General features: G+C 41.2%; 1 protein-coding gene across 1 annotated transcript; it reads left to right on the forward strand.

Moving 5' to 3' along the window:
- Positions 1-13,586: 13,586 nt before the first annotated feature.
- On the forward strand, positions 13,587-16,871 carry LOC101479540 (B-cell receptor CD22-like). The gene is made up of 6 exons (XM_076888695.1): positions 13,587-13,638; positions 13,868-14,245; positions 14,550-14,855; positions 14,937-15,197; positions 16,032-16,122; positions 16,278-16,871. The coding sequence occupies exons 1-6, from the start codon at positions 13,599-13,601 to the stop codon at positions 16,345-16,347; spliced, it is 1,146 nt and encodes a 381-aa protein (XP_076744810.1). The 5' UTR covers positions 13,587-13,598; the 3' UTR covers positions 16,348-16,871.
- Positions 16,872-17,348: the final 477 nt, after the last annotated feature.

Raw genomic sequence — 17,348 nt, forward strand, 5'->3', positions numbered from 1 at the left:
CAAAAGCCGGGTGTGAGACAGCTTTGTAGCCCTGCTTGTATGGCGTGTAGCAGTGATCCAAAATCCGATCCCCTCTCGTTGGACACGAGACATGCTGGTAAAAGTTTGGCATGACTTGTCTGAGGTTCGCTTTGTTAAAGTCTCCTGCTACAATGAGGGCTGCGCCCGGGTCCTTGTTTTGAAGCGAGCTCAGCACATCATGTAATTCGGACAAAGCCATACCTGTGTCCGCTTGGGGTGGGATGTAGACCGCCGTGGCGATGACTGAGGTGAACTCACGGGGCAGATAGAAAGGGCGGCACTTAATGCTCAGGAACTCCAGATGTGGCGAGCAGCCGCTGGAGAGAGTAGAAATGCTCCTGGCATCACACCACTTTCTGTTTATCATGAAACACACTCCCCCACCTTGGGTTTTGTTCGACTCTGCCGTTCTGTCCGCGCGGAGCACAAAGAATGAATCCGACGGAGTTACGGCCTGGTCCGGCACGGTGGGGGTCAGCCATGTCTCCGTGAAGCACAGAATGTTGCAGTCCCTCATGTCACGTTGGAAGGTGACCCTTGCTCTTAGGTCATCGAGCTTGTTCTCCATGGATTGTACATTGGCCAGTAGGATACTGGGCAGTGGTGCGCGATGCGCCTGCTGTCTCAGTCTGTTCCTAATACCAGCGCGTTTTCCCCGGCGCTTCTTTGTTCTGTGCCTCGGATGAGCGGCCCGTCCTTTGTTGTTCTCCGCGCCACGTAGAATCTCTGGCGGCCAGGAAGGGTCAGGTTTAAAAGTGTCCAAGATTAGATGTGCAACCTTGGCACCGATGTTTACAAGTGATCTGCTGTCAATACTATAAGACTAGAGGATTTTGGGATGTAAACCAGAGCAAAAAATAGGTAAAAAACAAGAAAAGTGGATAGTCGGAGCGGAGCGGTCAGGAAGGTGTCTGGACGTGGCCGCGCCATCTTTTCAACATACATACATACACATTTCAGTGTGTATGTCCCATACAGCTGTATATGCTGAACAGACAGCAAACGGAGAACTGCTAAAACAGAAGTGCAGGATGGTGGGGAATGTAATCCAATGTCATGCTGCATTACAGGGACCAAGGAGCAGATGGCAGACCTCATCCGACTCCGCCGTGACAATAAGCACCTGTTCACGGGTGCGAAACACTCAGCCGCAGTGGGTTGGAGGTACAGCAACAGTATGAGGCACAAGGGACAGTGAACTTTCTGCCCTGTGGTCCTAATCCAGTACATCCTGCTGTGGATGCCATAAACAGAATGACCTGATATACATGTGCTCTCATATTTTGTCTGTCAGTGAAATCGTGGAGAAGATGGATCTGGCGGGGAAAATATCCCTTGTGCAGGCCAAACGCAAATGAGAGAACCTGAAGAGGAAAAACAAAGTATGTACAGTGATAGTGACAGATGTAGCTGCACACGGAACACTGAGAAGTCACCTATGTAAACCTGCAATATTGCTGTTGTAGCCAACTGCCACTTGTGATGTACTCTGCCCTTAGGAGAGCAAGTATCAAGCGACAGGCGAGGGTGCAAGTGGGAAGCCCACTGCCGCAACATGGCCCTGGTTTGGTGCCATGGATGAGGTGCTAGGACAGAGGCCCTCCACCAGGCCACATGTCCTAATCGCCTCCATCCAGGAGGACACACCAGGGCCCAGTGCAGCAGTGGGCAACCCACTCCCACACCAGGAGGGGCAGGAGGATGAGGAGCCGCCTGAGGCACGGGTGGCGAAAAGGAGGAGGGACGGGGAGGATGAGCTCATTGCCCTAATAAAAGAGGACATGGCTCAGCAACGCCAAATGGAGGAACAGAGAGCAGAGAGGATGGACAGGCTGATAGGTGTCCTCGAAAAGCTAGTGGAGCAGAAAAAGGACTGAGTCGTGTCCAAAGACAGCCACTGTACATAGTTGCACTTTATTTATGCTGGCGCTCCAACCTTTGTTTTGCACAAACATGATTATTTTAGTTGTGTAAATAAAACAGCCAGAACATCCAAACTGTGAGTGCATGTCTGTCACAAACTACATAACACAATTTCAGGGGACCTGACCTATTGCACATGCCAAATTGTGAAAATAAAAACAGTGCAACGTAAAACACAACATGATTGTGGGAAATGCACTGCCCACTGTGGTCCAGGATAAACCTGAGTGTGCCAGCATGCACATACATCATCAACCAGGCCTGACGTTTGCCTGAGCAGGGAGTCACGGGCAGTGCTGCTTGGTCCACTGGACCAGGACCAGAGAGATGAGGGAGGTGCCACAGGTAAGACCCCCGGTTCGCATAGCCAGGTACTGAGTGGAGCATCCCACAAAGGCGTCCCCAGATGTTGCTCAGGCATGCTCATTCCCACTGTCCACCGCATCATCCTCCACTTGGGTCTGCAGGGCTGGTGAAACTGACAGCTGCCATGTCACTGGATTGTAATCATGGCAGTGGGAAAACGACATGGTAACAACAAGCATGTTAATACAGATCTGTCACGTGAAATCCCAGCACTGTGCAGATGCACCACTAAGGGCTACTTGCCTGATGACAATAATCGTGGTCAGGGGGTACTTCCTCCAGGGCAGACACCTCAGGACGTGGTCTGTGTCCATGTTGCCGATCGGGAGGGGTGGTACGGGCAGGCACAGCTGGTGACGCAAATTCAAAGGGTAGACCGTCCCATTTCACGAGCCTCTCACTTCCGCATTTCCCGTACTTATAGTACGCACCGTCCGTAGTACGCGTACTGAGCGTACTTCAAGCGTGCGGTCTCTAAATTGGGACACAGCCTGTGCGTTTCTGTTCATTCTTTGTCAGGTCATCTGTTATTCACGTTATGTTCTCCAGGCCATGTTTCCAACTTTCATGTCCAGGTTTTTCTTGTCGTTTGTTTAGTTCACCCATTTAGGTTACTGTTACATTACATTTAGGTTAATGCTAGTTTTTCTTCAGTTTGCCTTGCCCTTTGTTTGTACCCTTTTTACCAGCCTCATTAAACAGCTCGCCTTTTGTTAATACTCGAGTTTTGGTTCCAAGTTCCTTTCGTGTCTGCATTTTGGGTCCTCTTCGTAACTCCATACAGTCTGGCGGAGGCAGACTGTACTTACAGTGGGTTCCAAGGAAAGAAACACAGAAACGGGCAAATAAAAATGACAGTAAAGTAACATTTGGACCGGTGGTCACAGATAATAATCCTTCAGATTATGAAATTAGGGTCATGATTTCCTGGTTGTTTTAGATAGCTCCAAAATTAGTCCCAATATTTATCTTTGTCTTCTGTATCATTTTTAAGTTTATTCAGCATGGACTCATAGGACGCAGTTCTAATCCAGTCTTTCAGCTCAGGACGTACTGTACTGTACTGTAGTGTCTAATTTGCAAATATCTCCAAAAATTTTCCTTCCCGTTCCAATTTGTATGTTTGGACAAGATCTATATAGGACATAAATTCCATCTTTAAATAAGTCACCAACAACATTTATGCCATGAGACTTCCACAATTTCCAAAACACAGTTTGTTTTTTTCCCCCTATACAAATAGCTGGATTGTTCCAAAGAGATAAGTAAAACTGCACACGAGGTGATATTTTAAGAATTCTATGTATATTGAGCCATACACGGCTAGAGTGAAGCAAAATTAGGTTCGTTGAAGTGCGGCTTTGAGAGAGCATACTTTTGAATCGAGAGGAGTATAAATCTCAGACTCTATACTTAACCATTCCTGTCCAGCTTGATTTTTTCCCGAGTAATTAACCAGTTTTGCCCCTCAATGAGATTTTTAATTTGCCCCATTTTTCTATATTTGTTTTTATTTTTAGTCGTATTCAGTCAAAATTGAGTTGGGGTAGGACCTCCATAACTGGGCTTGGCCTAATCCTGAGATACTTCATCCCTCTAGGTACCCATTTAAAATTGAATTTTTCTACCATGTATGGATAACATAGTGGGGATAGTGGCATTACTTCAGACTTTCCCCAGTTAATAGTATAACCTGACACCTCAGAAAATGCCTTTATGGTGTCCATTAAACGCGGCACTAAGGAGAGTTGAAGTTTGCAGACGACACAACTGTGGTTGGTCTCATCACTGACAACGATGAGTCTGCCTATAGAATGGATGCGGAGCAGCTTGGAGTGTGGTGCAGATCCCACAATCTCACTATCAATGTCGACAAAACAAAAGAGATAGTGATCGATTTCAGGACGGCTGGCAGAGATCACCACACCGACCTCACCATAGATGGTGCTGCTGTGCAGAGGGTCAGCAGTGTTAAGTTCCTGGGTGTACACTTTGCTGATGACCTGTCCTTCTCCATTAAGACCACAGCAGTTATCAAAAAAGCACTAAAGTGTCTCCACTCCCTCAGGAGACTCAGGAAAGCAGGACTCTGCACACTTCATCTCACAACTTTCTACAGAGGCACAATTGAAAACATCCTGACGCAAAGTTTTAAAGCTAGGTTTAGCAGGTGCAAGTCCTATGAGAAGCGTCAACTTAATAGGATTGTTAAGACTGCCAGGAGGATTGTTGGTGCCCCTCTCTCACCGCTTGAGGAGATCTGCAACCAGCGCTGCACACGCAGAGCTATCTCCATCATCAGAGACTCCCACCACCCCTCTCATGGCCTGTTCTCACTCCTGCTGTCTGGCAAGAGGTACAGGAGCATCAACAGCAGAACCACCAGGATGCTGGAAGGATTCGTTGCACAAGCCGTGAGACTGATAAATGGTCTGTGCCCCCTCCCCACCCACACACCCATTCACACAGCTACACTCTGAGATCAACAAGCAGATTGTGTTGCCCCTATCCACACACACACACACACACACACACACACACACACACACACACACACACACACACACACACACACACACAAAATACACTCCCCAGATACACACACTACCTAATTTATTCCATCCCCTACTATGAAAGGACTGATGCTATCTACCCAAGCGAATGTGACTGGAGTTTGTTTTAGAACTTAAATTTTATGCTATTTATGCCTTTTTTGCTGCTCCTTTTTTAAAACAAATTTTTTGAAACTGTATTTACTCTTTTTAAACTGTACTTATTCTTTTTAAACTGTATTGCTTATTGCACTGTAGAGGCTGGTGAGAAACAATATTTCGTTTCAATCTTCTTGTCATAATGGCAAGAATATCATCAGCATAGAGGAGAAGTTTGTTTTCTTGCTGCCCACCTATCACACCTTTAATTGATGTAATACTCACTGCCAATGTTTCTATAAAAATTAAGAACTTAAAGAACAGCCCTGATGAGTTCCACGTGACAAACTAAAAAGGGTGAAATCATACCATTTGATATTACCGCCGCCTTTGGTTCTTTGTATAGCAAAGTAACCCAGTCTAGAAAATCTGGACCTAACCCACACTGCAACAAGATTATAAAAACTTTGTCAAAAGCCTTCTCCAGATCTAAGGAGAAAGCTGCTATTGGGGTATCTTTAGACTGGCTCAGCCACATCAAATGGAGTAGCTTTCGTATGTCATCTGAGGGAGAACATGTTTTCATAAATCCTTTCTTATGCTGTGTGATTTTTATTACTATTAATGGTAAATGGCCTGTATTTGTATAGCGCTTTACACACGTGCATCCACCCATTCACACACACATTCACACACTGGTGATGGCAAGCTACATTGTAGCCACAGCCACCCTGGGGCGCACTGACAGAGGGAAGGCTCTGACCACCACCAGTAGGCAACGGGTGAAGTGTCTTGCCCAAGGACACAACGACCGAGACTGTCCAAACCAGGACTCGAACCGGCAACCTTCCAATTTCAAGGTGAACTCCCAACTCTTGAGCCATGATCGCCCCACATTATTGCTATTAATGAAGGCTACTCACCAGCGAGCTCACATTTGTTAGCTGGCTTTAGTTGTGGTTAGTTCATAGACTGCAGACTCTTAGGCCATTTCTCAGTTCTCAAGTACGCAAATCCGTACTCGCATTTTCGCTTGTCTGGACTTCGGAAGTCGAGATTTCCCCAGAACACAGCGCGATCGTTCTACAACTGGAACGGCAGTGTAATTGATGACATTACAGTTCCGGAGTCTTTCCTGCCATCGCCTCTTAGTTAAACTGTCATTAATATTTGCAATACAAAATGGCACATGACATAAAAACATTTACACATGATGTAGTAGATTTCTTTAAGCAAAAAAAAGAGAATTTACGTATCATATGTTTTATAATATCTAATAACACTCATACAGTTAAGCACTATGATTTTGTGACAGAAACACAAACTTAATCTCTTTAGTATACATGTATGCCTGAATAAAAACAAACAGGTGAGATGTTAGAACAATTTTCTTTTTAGTTTAGTAAACATTCAAAACCTACAATAGACAGCTGGGGTTTAGAAGAGAACTGAACAAATATTTAAAATATAATCTGATCATTTTTGGAGCAGCCTTCAGAACCTCCAAGTATTAACATGTTGTTTTTAGACTTGATGGATAGCAATAACAACCTGCTAGCTGCAATCATGTGCAGTGCCACATGATTATTAACGGACAAAAAGAAAACACGTTACCTCTTCGACATATCAATGGCTGTGAACAAAGAGAAACTTACATGAGTAAATAACTCATGAAATAATAAAGTTACGTTGAAACCAAGCACACCATTGTTTTTCTAGTGACATTACCAAAAAGTTTGATGTGTCACATGGCCCTCTTCTTATTGAAAAAACAAAAGTTGTATCCAAGATGGCCGACTTCTAAATGGCCACCATGGTCACCACCCATATTTGAGGAGTTTGCCCCCTCACATATACTAATGTGCCACAAACAGGACTTTAATATCACCAACCATTCCCATGTTATTACGGTGTATCCATATAAATGGCCCACCCTGTAGAGACACGGCACCAGGAACACAGGGGAGGCATAGAAACTGAACAGAAAACCTAGAAACCAGAAACTATAAATACAATACAAACAAAAAACAATAATTCAAAGAATAAACTTAAACCAAGAACACAAAGACTGGGTCACCAGTTCCAGTGCCGTGACAAAATGTGTTTTACAGTTTAGCAAAATTAAACGAACAACATTCTGCCGCTTTTTAAGCTTAGTTTTCTGTAGTAACTTCATCCAACTGTTTTCAGGTGATTCCTTGTGGTCATATGTAATTTGATTAAACAGAAGTTGAATCAGGAACTGATTTTCACAAAAAACAAATAGTTCTGCAAAATTTAGTCTCCACATACTTCAGCTGTTTAAATTTGTGTCATCATGTTCATATAGGATTTCTATAAAAGCATGCTTTTTGTGCTCTTGAGGAATTTTTTATTTAATTTGGGGCAATCTTGAAATAAATGTCTGGAATGTGGGGTGGTTGATGTCAGCAAGCTACCAATTTAAACATCGCATCAGATAAGTGTAAATGATACTGGCTCTGTATTTACTTGGTATTGGATCAAAGCCAAAAATTTGTAGTGTGGCGCAGCACTGTTGTGAATGAAAGAAAGTGTGAATGTTGAATGTTTTTGTTGAAATGTCCAGGCAAGTATATATATGTTAAATGACAAGATATACATGTTCAAATCACATGAATTAACAGAAAGCTTCAGGTTCTTGATTTCTATATTACAATTCTTCAAAATTAAACAATACGAACAAGTAGTCTGATGTCTTGTAGTAATTATGGAGCTATAATTTGAAATACAACAAAGTATCGGTATTGGAGCCGTATCGTTGATACCACCCTGAATTTTGCTTTGTATCGCACATAACTAGCCCATATCAGTTTGATATTGTCCCCCATTAAACTCTGATATGTTTTCAGTCTCCCTTTAATGTTTTTGAGCAGTGTATAAAATGCTCTGAAAAAGTGTTTCCTCCCTTCCTGATTTCCAATTTTTTGTATGTTTGTCGCACTTAAATGTGTTAACATAACACAAGTAAACACAAAATGCAATCAAGCATTTGTGCTAACTAGCAATGTCTTTTTAGCACTTGTCTTTTATGAAGCTTTGGAGGAATTTTGGCCCACTCATCTTTGCAGAATTGTTCCAATTCAGTCACATTGGAGGGTTTTTGAGCATGAACTGTCTGTTTAAGGTCATGCCACACCATCTCAGCGTCATTGAGTTTAGTCTTAGACAAGGCCTTAAAAAGCTCTTTATTTCGTTTCTTTTAAGACATTCAGAGGCAGACTTGATGGTTTATTTTTGATAATTGCCCTGCTGCAAAACCTGTATGCTTCAGCTTCTGGTCATGAACAGATGACCAGACTTTGTACTTCAGAAGAACAGAGATAGAGCTGTGAATCTGAAGTATCTGAATATTAAACGGGGGTCTAACCCTATACAGTGGAACCCCGACTTACGAATACCCCATTTAACGAAAAATGGCACTTAAGGGCAATATTTCTGCCCGTGAAACGGCAAAATGCCCGCGTAACGAAATTCTCTGGCTCTGATTGGCTGAGCCCAGAATGCCTACAATGCCCACAATGCCTTCCGAATCATGTGGCAACCCCCTTGGCTTTCGTACTGGTGCTTCGCTGTTCCACTTGAACGACGTATTGTTGTTGCAGTTAGCAATTAGCCTATAGCCTATCGTTCACTCAAAAGGCGCGATGGGTGCTTCGACTTACGAAACTTTTCGACTTACGAAAGACCCTCGGTAACAAATTAATTTCGTAAGTCGGGGTTCCACTGTATAGGAAATTGTGACAGAAACTTTTTCCTGCACTTCTGTGAACTGTTATACACAAATTTTTAGGTTTTTAGTTTTATTTATGATGTAAATGTCTTCATTAATATAAAGCATCACACACCATTTAATAGTTTAACATCTACTGTGATATAATACAGTGGAGCCCTCTGGCATTTTATATTGCCTCCACATATTTTCAGTTGTCTCTCTATGGGTGTGATCCTTTCTCTAAGGAAAAACAAACCCTGCTCCTGCTGCAGGTAGAGCTGGGCGATATAAGATTTTTTCATATCACGATATGTTTTTTTCATTTCAGGCGATAACGATATCTATCACGATATAAGCCAAATAACTATATTTGTAAGATTTAAATGTGCCGTTGCTCACAAGTAAAATGCGAAATAATCAGCAGCTTGTTTTTATTTAAATATTTATTTCCCATAATAACTGACTAACTTTTGTCAATATCAAATAAACTGAGAACTAAAAGGAAATTCTCAATCTCTCCTTGTTGTATAGCTTAGCTTTTCAAACAGTTTTAACAGTTACTTTAAGTCTGACAAAAGCCGAATGACGAATTAGCACTTCCAGTCAGAGACTGAGGCTACGTCCACACGTACACGGGTATTTTTGAAAACGGAGATTTTCCGTTTCTACACTGCAGAGAGTAGAATTAACAGTAACAGTATTGTAGAAATTCATTTCACCGAAACAATAACGTGGCGCACAGTGTGACGCATGTACCACTTTATTGTATTTCCAGACTTGCTTTCGGCACAATTTACAGTGCACGCTACTCTGTTTTTTGTCAGACTTGAAATAGCCGAAATACCTTAACACTACGGAACTTCTATGGCTCTTCCGTTCGACAATCTCCCCGGCATTGGAACCATCATCTGTTTTCTCCTCGGTAACCTTCGGTCACGCTCGGTTGATTTTTCTAGTCGGCACACTCATTTCCTCCATTACGCGCTGGCTCCATTACCTGCTGGCTGCTTCCCAAACAAACACACGTGCGGCTTGGCACTTGTGCTGTACGTAACAAGTTACGCGACGTGACGCTGCAGCTGTGATTGGTTCGGCTCTGCGCTACTTAATTTGGATTGGCTGACCTTTTTTTTTTAAGAGGACAAGAGCGGCGAGGTCTATCGCGATAGTTTAATTTCTCTATCGAGTAAAAGTTATATCGCGATACATATCGTTATCGTTCTATCGCCCAGCTCTAGCTTCAGGTATTACCATGTTAATGTTAGTTAGAAAAACTGCTTTAAATCCTGTTTGGACATTAGACTTTAATGTTGCTTAGACTTTAATAAAGATGTAACTGGTTAGTATATGATGTATTTGATGACTGATATGGTATGAAATTTACACTTCAGTAGTTTTCTTCTCTTCAGAGAGCTCTGAGTTTGATACGTGTGTTCATATATGTGCATAAAAGGCTGACTAAATCACTAGAGATCATATTTAGATGACATCATGTGTGGAAGAAAGGAAATTGCAAAGGTTTGTCACAGAAATTTGTGTGCCTGTACTCACACAGGTGGCAGAAACTTTGACTGATAACAAACTTCCCCAATGTGTTTATATGTTTCTGCTTTTATTTAATCAGTCATTTATTGGTTGATAAATAGATTTACATGTCAGCCAAAAGCTGCCATATAAATGGGTTTCTCTGCTGTGTCTGGAGTGGTTCTTTCAGTGCCAACAATAAATCATATATTGTGAGAAGCTTCACCACAATAACGACAGTTTGTTGTGCAGTGACATCAGGTGAGCTTAATAGTTTCAATTGATTATTTTACATCTGCTGTCAGGAGATGTTAAAACACATCACAGATTTGCATGTTCATGTGTTAGTAAACTGAAGTATGATGCATGCGTCCACATCTATATTTGTATCCCGGAGGTGGAAATCAGAGGGGTGATCATGCTACAACTGGACAAAAACTGAACACAAAAGCTAACAAACAAACAAAAAAAAAACCTGGGGCACTATGACCCTGTCACAGTTCGCTTGAGGACTCACACGCAGGACTCAGAAGCTTAGAGGCACAATGTAGAGATTTATTACAGTTCCACCAGTAGTCCAGGGGTGGTGCTATATACAAAGTGGTGACAGGGGAAAAGGCTCCGGGGGAATCCAGGTAGGGAAAAAGACACTTGCTCCTCTTCAGGCAATCTCCACTCGCAATCAGTCTCTCTCCAAACACTCGCAAAAACAGGAATCCAATCAGGGAACACAAGGTCGATCCAGGGGATCTATGTACAGAACAAACACACGTTAGAAGGATTGCGCAGAGAAACGAAAGTGAACTTGCTCTGAGCTAGGCTGCACTGATGCGAGTCACACGCAACGATCCAGCGAAGAGTAGAAGCCACTCCCTGGCTTAAATTCTGCCTGCACTGATGAGGCCCAGGTGTTTCCTCTTCAGAGGGGCGTGGGCCGAGGGCGTGAACCCGCAGTGAGTTCTGCCCTGGCAAGAAAGAGATAGAGAAGGAGAGAGGGAGAGAGAGAGAGAGAGAGACAAAACCACTAATCAGATCCTCCAGGCCGTGACAGACCGAGGAGGAGAGCAAGACATGTAAAGACGAGTGAAGGCTACAAAGAACTCTGAGGTGAAGAAACTGAGGTGAAGAAAATACGAGAACTGTAGTGAAGTAGCATTACATTAACAAGCATTACATTTTACAGTTTAGTGAAATTACACAAACAACATCCTGCCACTTTTTAAGTTCAGTTTTTGTCTTAACTTCACCTGTAATAACTGTTTTCAGGTGATTTCTTGTGGTTATATCAAGAAGCAGAAGTTGAAGGAGGAACTCCTTTTCCACAAAAACAGAAATAGTTCTGCAAAATGTAATCTCCACATACTTCAGCTTTTTAAATGTGAGTCTTTATGTTCCTGCCAACATGTTTTGTATCTTCTTATGGGATTTGTTATTCATATGGGAGCTCGAAATCTTGAAATAAATGTGTGACATGTTGTTAAAAGTGATCAGAGTGTTCAGTAAGACAAGAAAAGCACTGTGTAAATCCAGCCAGCAAACTGAGAAGAAACATATAAAAAAGGGGGTTTGGGGGCTCAAATGATTAAATTTGAACCTGAGCTATTATTTCAGTGAGTGTGGGAAACACACATGAAAAATTTCCCAACACTGCTTTGAATACACAGACAACAGAAGTTTGAAATAAGCAGTGCTAGTCTTGGGTAATACAAGTCGTGATACTGTGTGATAACACGTTTGTCTTCAAAAACAGTTGTTAAAAAAATACATTTATGTTACAGAATGATTGTGAGCCAACAGCATGTCTCAGGAGTAGGGATGGGTACCGGTGTTCGATGCCATGACATAAACGGTAGTAACCAGACCGAAAAGCAGCGCACATTTCGGTGCTTTATTTCGGTGCTTTTTTTTTCCTGAGCTGTGATACACTTCTAGCCAATCATTTTACGTTTCCGAGGATAGTAGGCGGGCCCAGGTACGTACGTTCTTTTAGAGCAGAGCTACAGATTAAAAATGCCCAAGGCGAAGCGGTCAAAAGTCTGGCTGTACTTCACAGCAAAATATGCAAACTCAGCAGCCTGCAACAAGTGCTTTAAGCTGATACTGTGATACTGTCAAAGGAGGTAACACCTCAAATCCGATGAAACACCCGGCGACGCATAGCGTTTTTTTTTAAAGCCCAGAAATGCGCCGTATTTGATAGCTTGCTGCGAGACCTCACACCAAGCACCTCTACTGCGGGTGGGTTGCCTGTTATGCAACATCCCCCAAAAACACAAAGAGGAGAGTCCTGGCCCCTAGCCCTGCCAGTGTAGCAGAAATGATGACAGATGATGATGGCAGCAGCAGCCGTTCTTCTCTGCGTGAGTAGCTTCATGTTGTTCGAGTGTAATTTACGCTGAGTAGGCTAACCACGTTATTACATTAATGCATGTAAGGTGAACTAGCAAACATCATCATAGCTACATGCGGCTGTCCTCTTGTTTGATGGCAGATACTCCCTTCACCCTGGCCAAAAAGGCTAAAATGACCAAAGAAAAAGTGGGAAACAGTTAAACATGAGAGGTTTTGGACAAAGTTTGTGTTTTTTCCATTGTTTAAGCACTGCTTCCAGCCAAGAGTGATACCATATATGCCCCATAGCTGCAGAAAAGGCTAACATTGTTATCTTTTTACAAAAAACAGCTGAACATGAGAGGTTTTTGGACCAATTTTGTGTTCTCCATTCTTTAAGCACCGGTTTGAGCACCGGCACCGTTTCAAAAGTACCGATTTGGCACCGGTATCGGATAAAACCTAAACGATACCCATCCCTACTCAGGAGTGAGATGTAAGATTTTAAAAGTCTTTATTTAAGGGAAAAATGCAAGGTCAAAAAGTCAAAGCAGCCAATAGTCACAAATAATGAAGATCAGGAATAAAGTGATAGGAAAAAGTCAGTTAAGAAGACAACTGATGGAAATGAGGAACAGGTTATCGTGTGAGGGAAGAGTCAGCACAGGTGAATGTAGAAGCAGGCAGGTAGGAGTGGCAGTTACTGAAGTGACAGGAGTGTGCATGATGGGAACATAAAAAGACTGACTGAATAAAGAAAGACAGAATACTAAAAGCATCACAGGCCTGTTTGCTTTGACATGACAACATCTAAACAGAGAAGTGTTTCACTCGCTGTGTTTCTGCTGAAACCACTTTTACTTTGTCGTCTCTCGTCTGTAGCAGTCTGATCATTTGGTAAGACATTCGTTTTTAAATTTCACTAACTGTGTTTATTACAAAAAACCCAAACACCTTATAAAAGATAATTTCTAGTTTGATATTTTATTTGTGTAATTATGTATTTTATTTATACAGGTGATTTGTTTTGTGTCCAGTCTGTGAACATCATGACAGGCATCATGTTACTGAGTCTCCTCTTTATTCCAAGTGAGCCGTCTCATTACAGTCATTTACAGTCTGACAGATCAGTGCAGATAGAGAAACTTTACAAAGTCACACATTTTATATTTGTAAGTTAAGTGAAACATTTTGTACCGAAGGTGTAGAAAGAACAGGAGAAAAAAGCAAACCCACGACACTTAAAGTCAGATTTGTAAATATGAATTTTCTCTTCATTTAGATTTGCACATTTTAATTTTGCTCTCTGGATTCCCAGACTCTTTGGCTGCTTGTCCTGATTCTACAAACCTGTTCATCACTGCACCAACAGAGATGGAAGCTCTGAGTGGATCTTGTTTACAAATCCCATGTAACTTTAATGATGGTGGACCAGTAAAGTTTGACAGCACACAACCTGTCTTTGCAGTGTGGATTAAAAGTCATTTTAAACTTTATCCAGAAAACGTGATCTTCAACAGCAGTGGGACAGTTAACATCTATCCAATGAATATTACAGGAAACCTGAAGGAGAAAAGCTGCACCACTCTGTTTTCCAACTTAACCACAACTTATTCAAACACATATTACTTCAGAATTATGAACTGGCCGTTCAGATCAACAGCTTTTTGTGAACCTGTTCAAATAACAATTAAAGGTGAGAGACTTTTGATATTAGTATTAACCAATGAAAAGTCTAATTGTATTATTAACAGGTCAGATGTCACATAAATATACCTATTCAAATATTTTCTCTCTCTATTTTCTATTGTTAAACACTACCATTATGTTAATGTTTGGAGAAACAGTTTTGTTCTTCTTTGGCTCTTTGAGAGTTAAAAAAGTATATGCTGAGTCCTTTCAGTTTCATGATTTTTGAATGGAAAATTATTATTATTATTATTTTATTCTGTCTTTCCTGTATTATCAGTGTACAAACTATGTTTCATGTTAAACCACAGATTCTCCTTGGAGGCCCGATATTGCAATCCCAGGTGATCTGAAGGAGAAGGAGTCTGTCACTATAACCTGCTCAGCTCTCACTCCCTGTCCACACTCCCCTCCTCAACTCACCTGGAATCTCCAACAAGACTCTCCTAACGAAATAGAGGAAAACACAGATGGAAGCTTTACAACTAAAATCCAGCAAACAATCACTCTGTCAGACACACATGATGGAAAGAAGATCAGCTGCTCTGCCAGATATCCTGTGAACCAAGGAAATGACATCAAGACAGCAGAGACAGAAGAGACTCTCAGTGTTTCATGTAAGACAATCAAAGGTTTTTTTTTAAAATCCTGCCAACTAATCATAATTTATGAGATATCATTTTCTTTCTTTTTCTCAGATGCTCCTAAAAACACCTCCGCATCCATCAGTCCATCAGGTTTGGTGTCAGCAGGCAGCTGGGTGAACCTGACCTGCTCCAGCAGAGCCAAACCTCCAGTCAGCAGCTTCACCTGGTTCAAGAAGAGCAGAGATGGAGCTGTGAAAGTATCTGAAGGAGAGATTTACAGCTTCAATGTAACAGATGGAGGAGTTTATTACTGTGTGGCCACTAATGATCTGGGTAATCAGACATCATCAGAGATTCGTGTGTCTGTTACAGGTAAAGGCCGAAGCTACTGATGTGTTGTATTCACATATTTTCCTTTTTCTTGTCCACGAAAACAAACATTAATGGTAAATGGCCTGTATTTGTATGGCGCTTTACTAGTCCCTAAGGACCCCAAAGCGCTTTACACATCCAGTCATCCAACCATTCACACACTGGTGATGGCAAGCTACATTGCAGCCACAGCCACCCTGGGGCGCACTGACAGAGGCGAGGCTGCCGAACACTGGCGCCACCAGGCCCTCTGACCACCACCATATATAACTTCAAGTGGTAATCAAATGCATTTTGCATCAATATTTCAACGTTAAACTGTAAATTGATGTCAGAAAGTAATTGTCTTACATAAAGTGCTAAAAAAAGAGACAAGAAAAATACAGACATTTTCTAAACATATTTTAATTTTTTTATTATTTATTATATTTATTATATTACATTTATATTCATAAGGACGGTAAAAAGCCTATAAAAAAACATTAACTTTATCCTAAATTAGCTGAAAAAACACAGCACAGCCACTTTCATCATGAAAAGAAGAAATGCACAAATAAAAAAAAATGGTCACAAAATAACAGAAGGTGATAATATTAAGTTTTCTAGTAACACTACTCTACAATAAGCTGAAGAATTAAGACTCAAGACTAATATGTCTCAAACTGACGACTGGGGTTAGCTCCAAGTTAGATTTATCTGAGTGAAAAGAAAACAGGACAAAGCCACATAGAAAGCATCATAGTCGCGTCCCCTCAGGGGGCTGTGTTTAATGTGAAATGTTCAATTTTCTTTTATTTCATCTTTTTGTTGCTCTAAAATCTCGTTGCCTTGCAGATGAACAGTCAGGAAAACTGTTCGGTGTCTGCATTGTAGTGAAGACTGTGGGAATCATACTGCTTGTGAGCACACTGGTCTTATTTGAGTGGTGAGCCAGCTGCTTCTATGATAGTCATTTATAACTATTTACAGGCTACAGGGTTAATTTTACTTCTATTTAAGTCGATTAAGTCGATTTTTATTATTCATAATTACAGAAATGAACCAAAAACTAGTTTCATTTCAATTTGTTTTTTTCTTCAGCTGGTTTAGATCAAGACAGTTCAACAAACCAGAGACAGAAACCATCTACATGAATCAAGCTGCATCATAGTCCAAACTAGTGCAACAGGAGGACAAAAATCTTGGACATCAGTCATGTGAACATCTGCATGCTGACTGAAACATCTGTATAGGATTCAAAGTAATGTTAATATTTGTGAAACCTACTGTTTAAGTTAACTAACATCATAGCGTGGTGTTGCTGCACAACAACGACACTGTACTTATTGTGGTGTTACTGTGTATATGATATGATATCATGAATGATAAAGTGTCTGTTTGTGGCTGATTTACTTCACTGGTGAAGAACTGATAAAACAAACAAAGTTTCTATCAGCTTTTACAACAACATTTCTTAATCATGTGGTCAGTGATTCTGTGTACTGATTTTATGTGTGCGTTCATTTTTTAAGATATTATTTGTTCCATGAATACATGAATGTGCCCATTCAGTGGTTTGTTGTGTCACATTGGTGGTTCTAGATAAATGTACGTTATAACTGATACAGTTTCTGTTGAATCAACTGTCATAAATGATTGTGTTCCTATAAAATATAAAACCTTTATTTACACAAATGAGGAACAGGTTAAATCTTTTGATTGATTTAAGTGATGAGCTTTGTGACAGACAATCTGCGAACTTCCTAATAAATATATTACTCATTCTCCTCTTTATTCCAAGTTGGCATTTCAGTCATTTACAGTATGAAAGTTCAGTGCAGATAGAGATTCTTTAGAAAGACACATTTACTGTTCTGTCCTCACTAGATGTGGGCGTGATTTAGCTTGTTTGACAGACAGTGAACAGAATGAGAAGAAGAGAATGCTTTGAACTGAGATTCTTCTTTACTTCGATCTGCATCTCCAGTTTACAGGCCATGTTACTGAGGCTTCTTATACATGGTATCCTTTATCCATTTTCATTACTCTCCTTTCTCTTTTCTTTTTGTAAAACTAAATAAACACAAAACAGATAATTACCTTCTCATTCACTGAACATACATAATGTACTAACTGAAACTTAGTTTTCATGACAACCAGCAAAAACATAAA

This window comes from Maylandia zebra, linkage group LG9, assembly GCF_041146795.1.
Source record: "Maylandia zebra isolate NMK-2024a linkage group LG9, Mzebra_GT3a, whole genome shotgun sequence".
Lineage (NCBI taxonomy): Eukaryota > Metazoa > Chordata > Actinopteri > Cichliformes > Cichlidae > Maylandia > Maylandia zebra.

What these genes read in the sequence shown, in the direction of transcription:
- LOC101479540 (XM_076888695.1), top strand. Translation starts at nt 13,599, where the DNA reads ATGACAGGCATCATGTTACTGAGTCTCCTCTTTATTCCAA. An exon ending in GAGTCTCCTCTTTATTCCAA is followed by an intron (nt 13,639 to 13,867) that starts GTGAGCCGTCTC and finishes CTGGATTCCCAG; the next exon opens with ACTCTTTGGCTGCTTGTCCT. An exon ending in GATTCGTGTGTCTGTTACAG is followed by an intron (nt 15,198 to 16,031) that starts GTAAAGGCCGAA and finishes GTTGCCTTGCAG; the next exon opens with ATGAACAGTCAGGAAAACTG.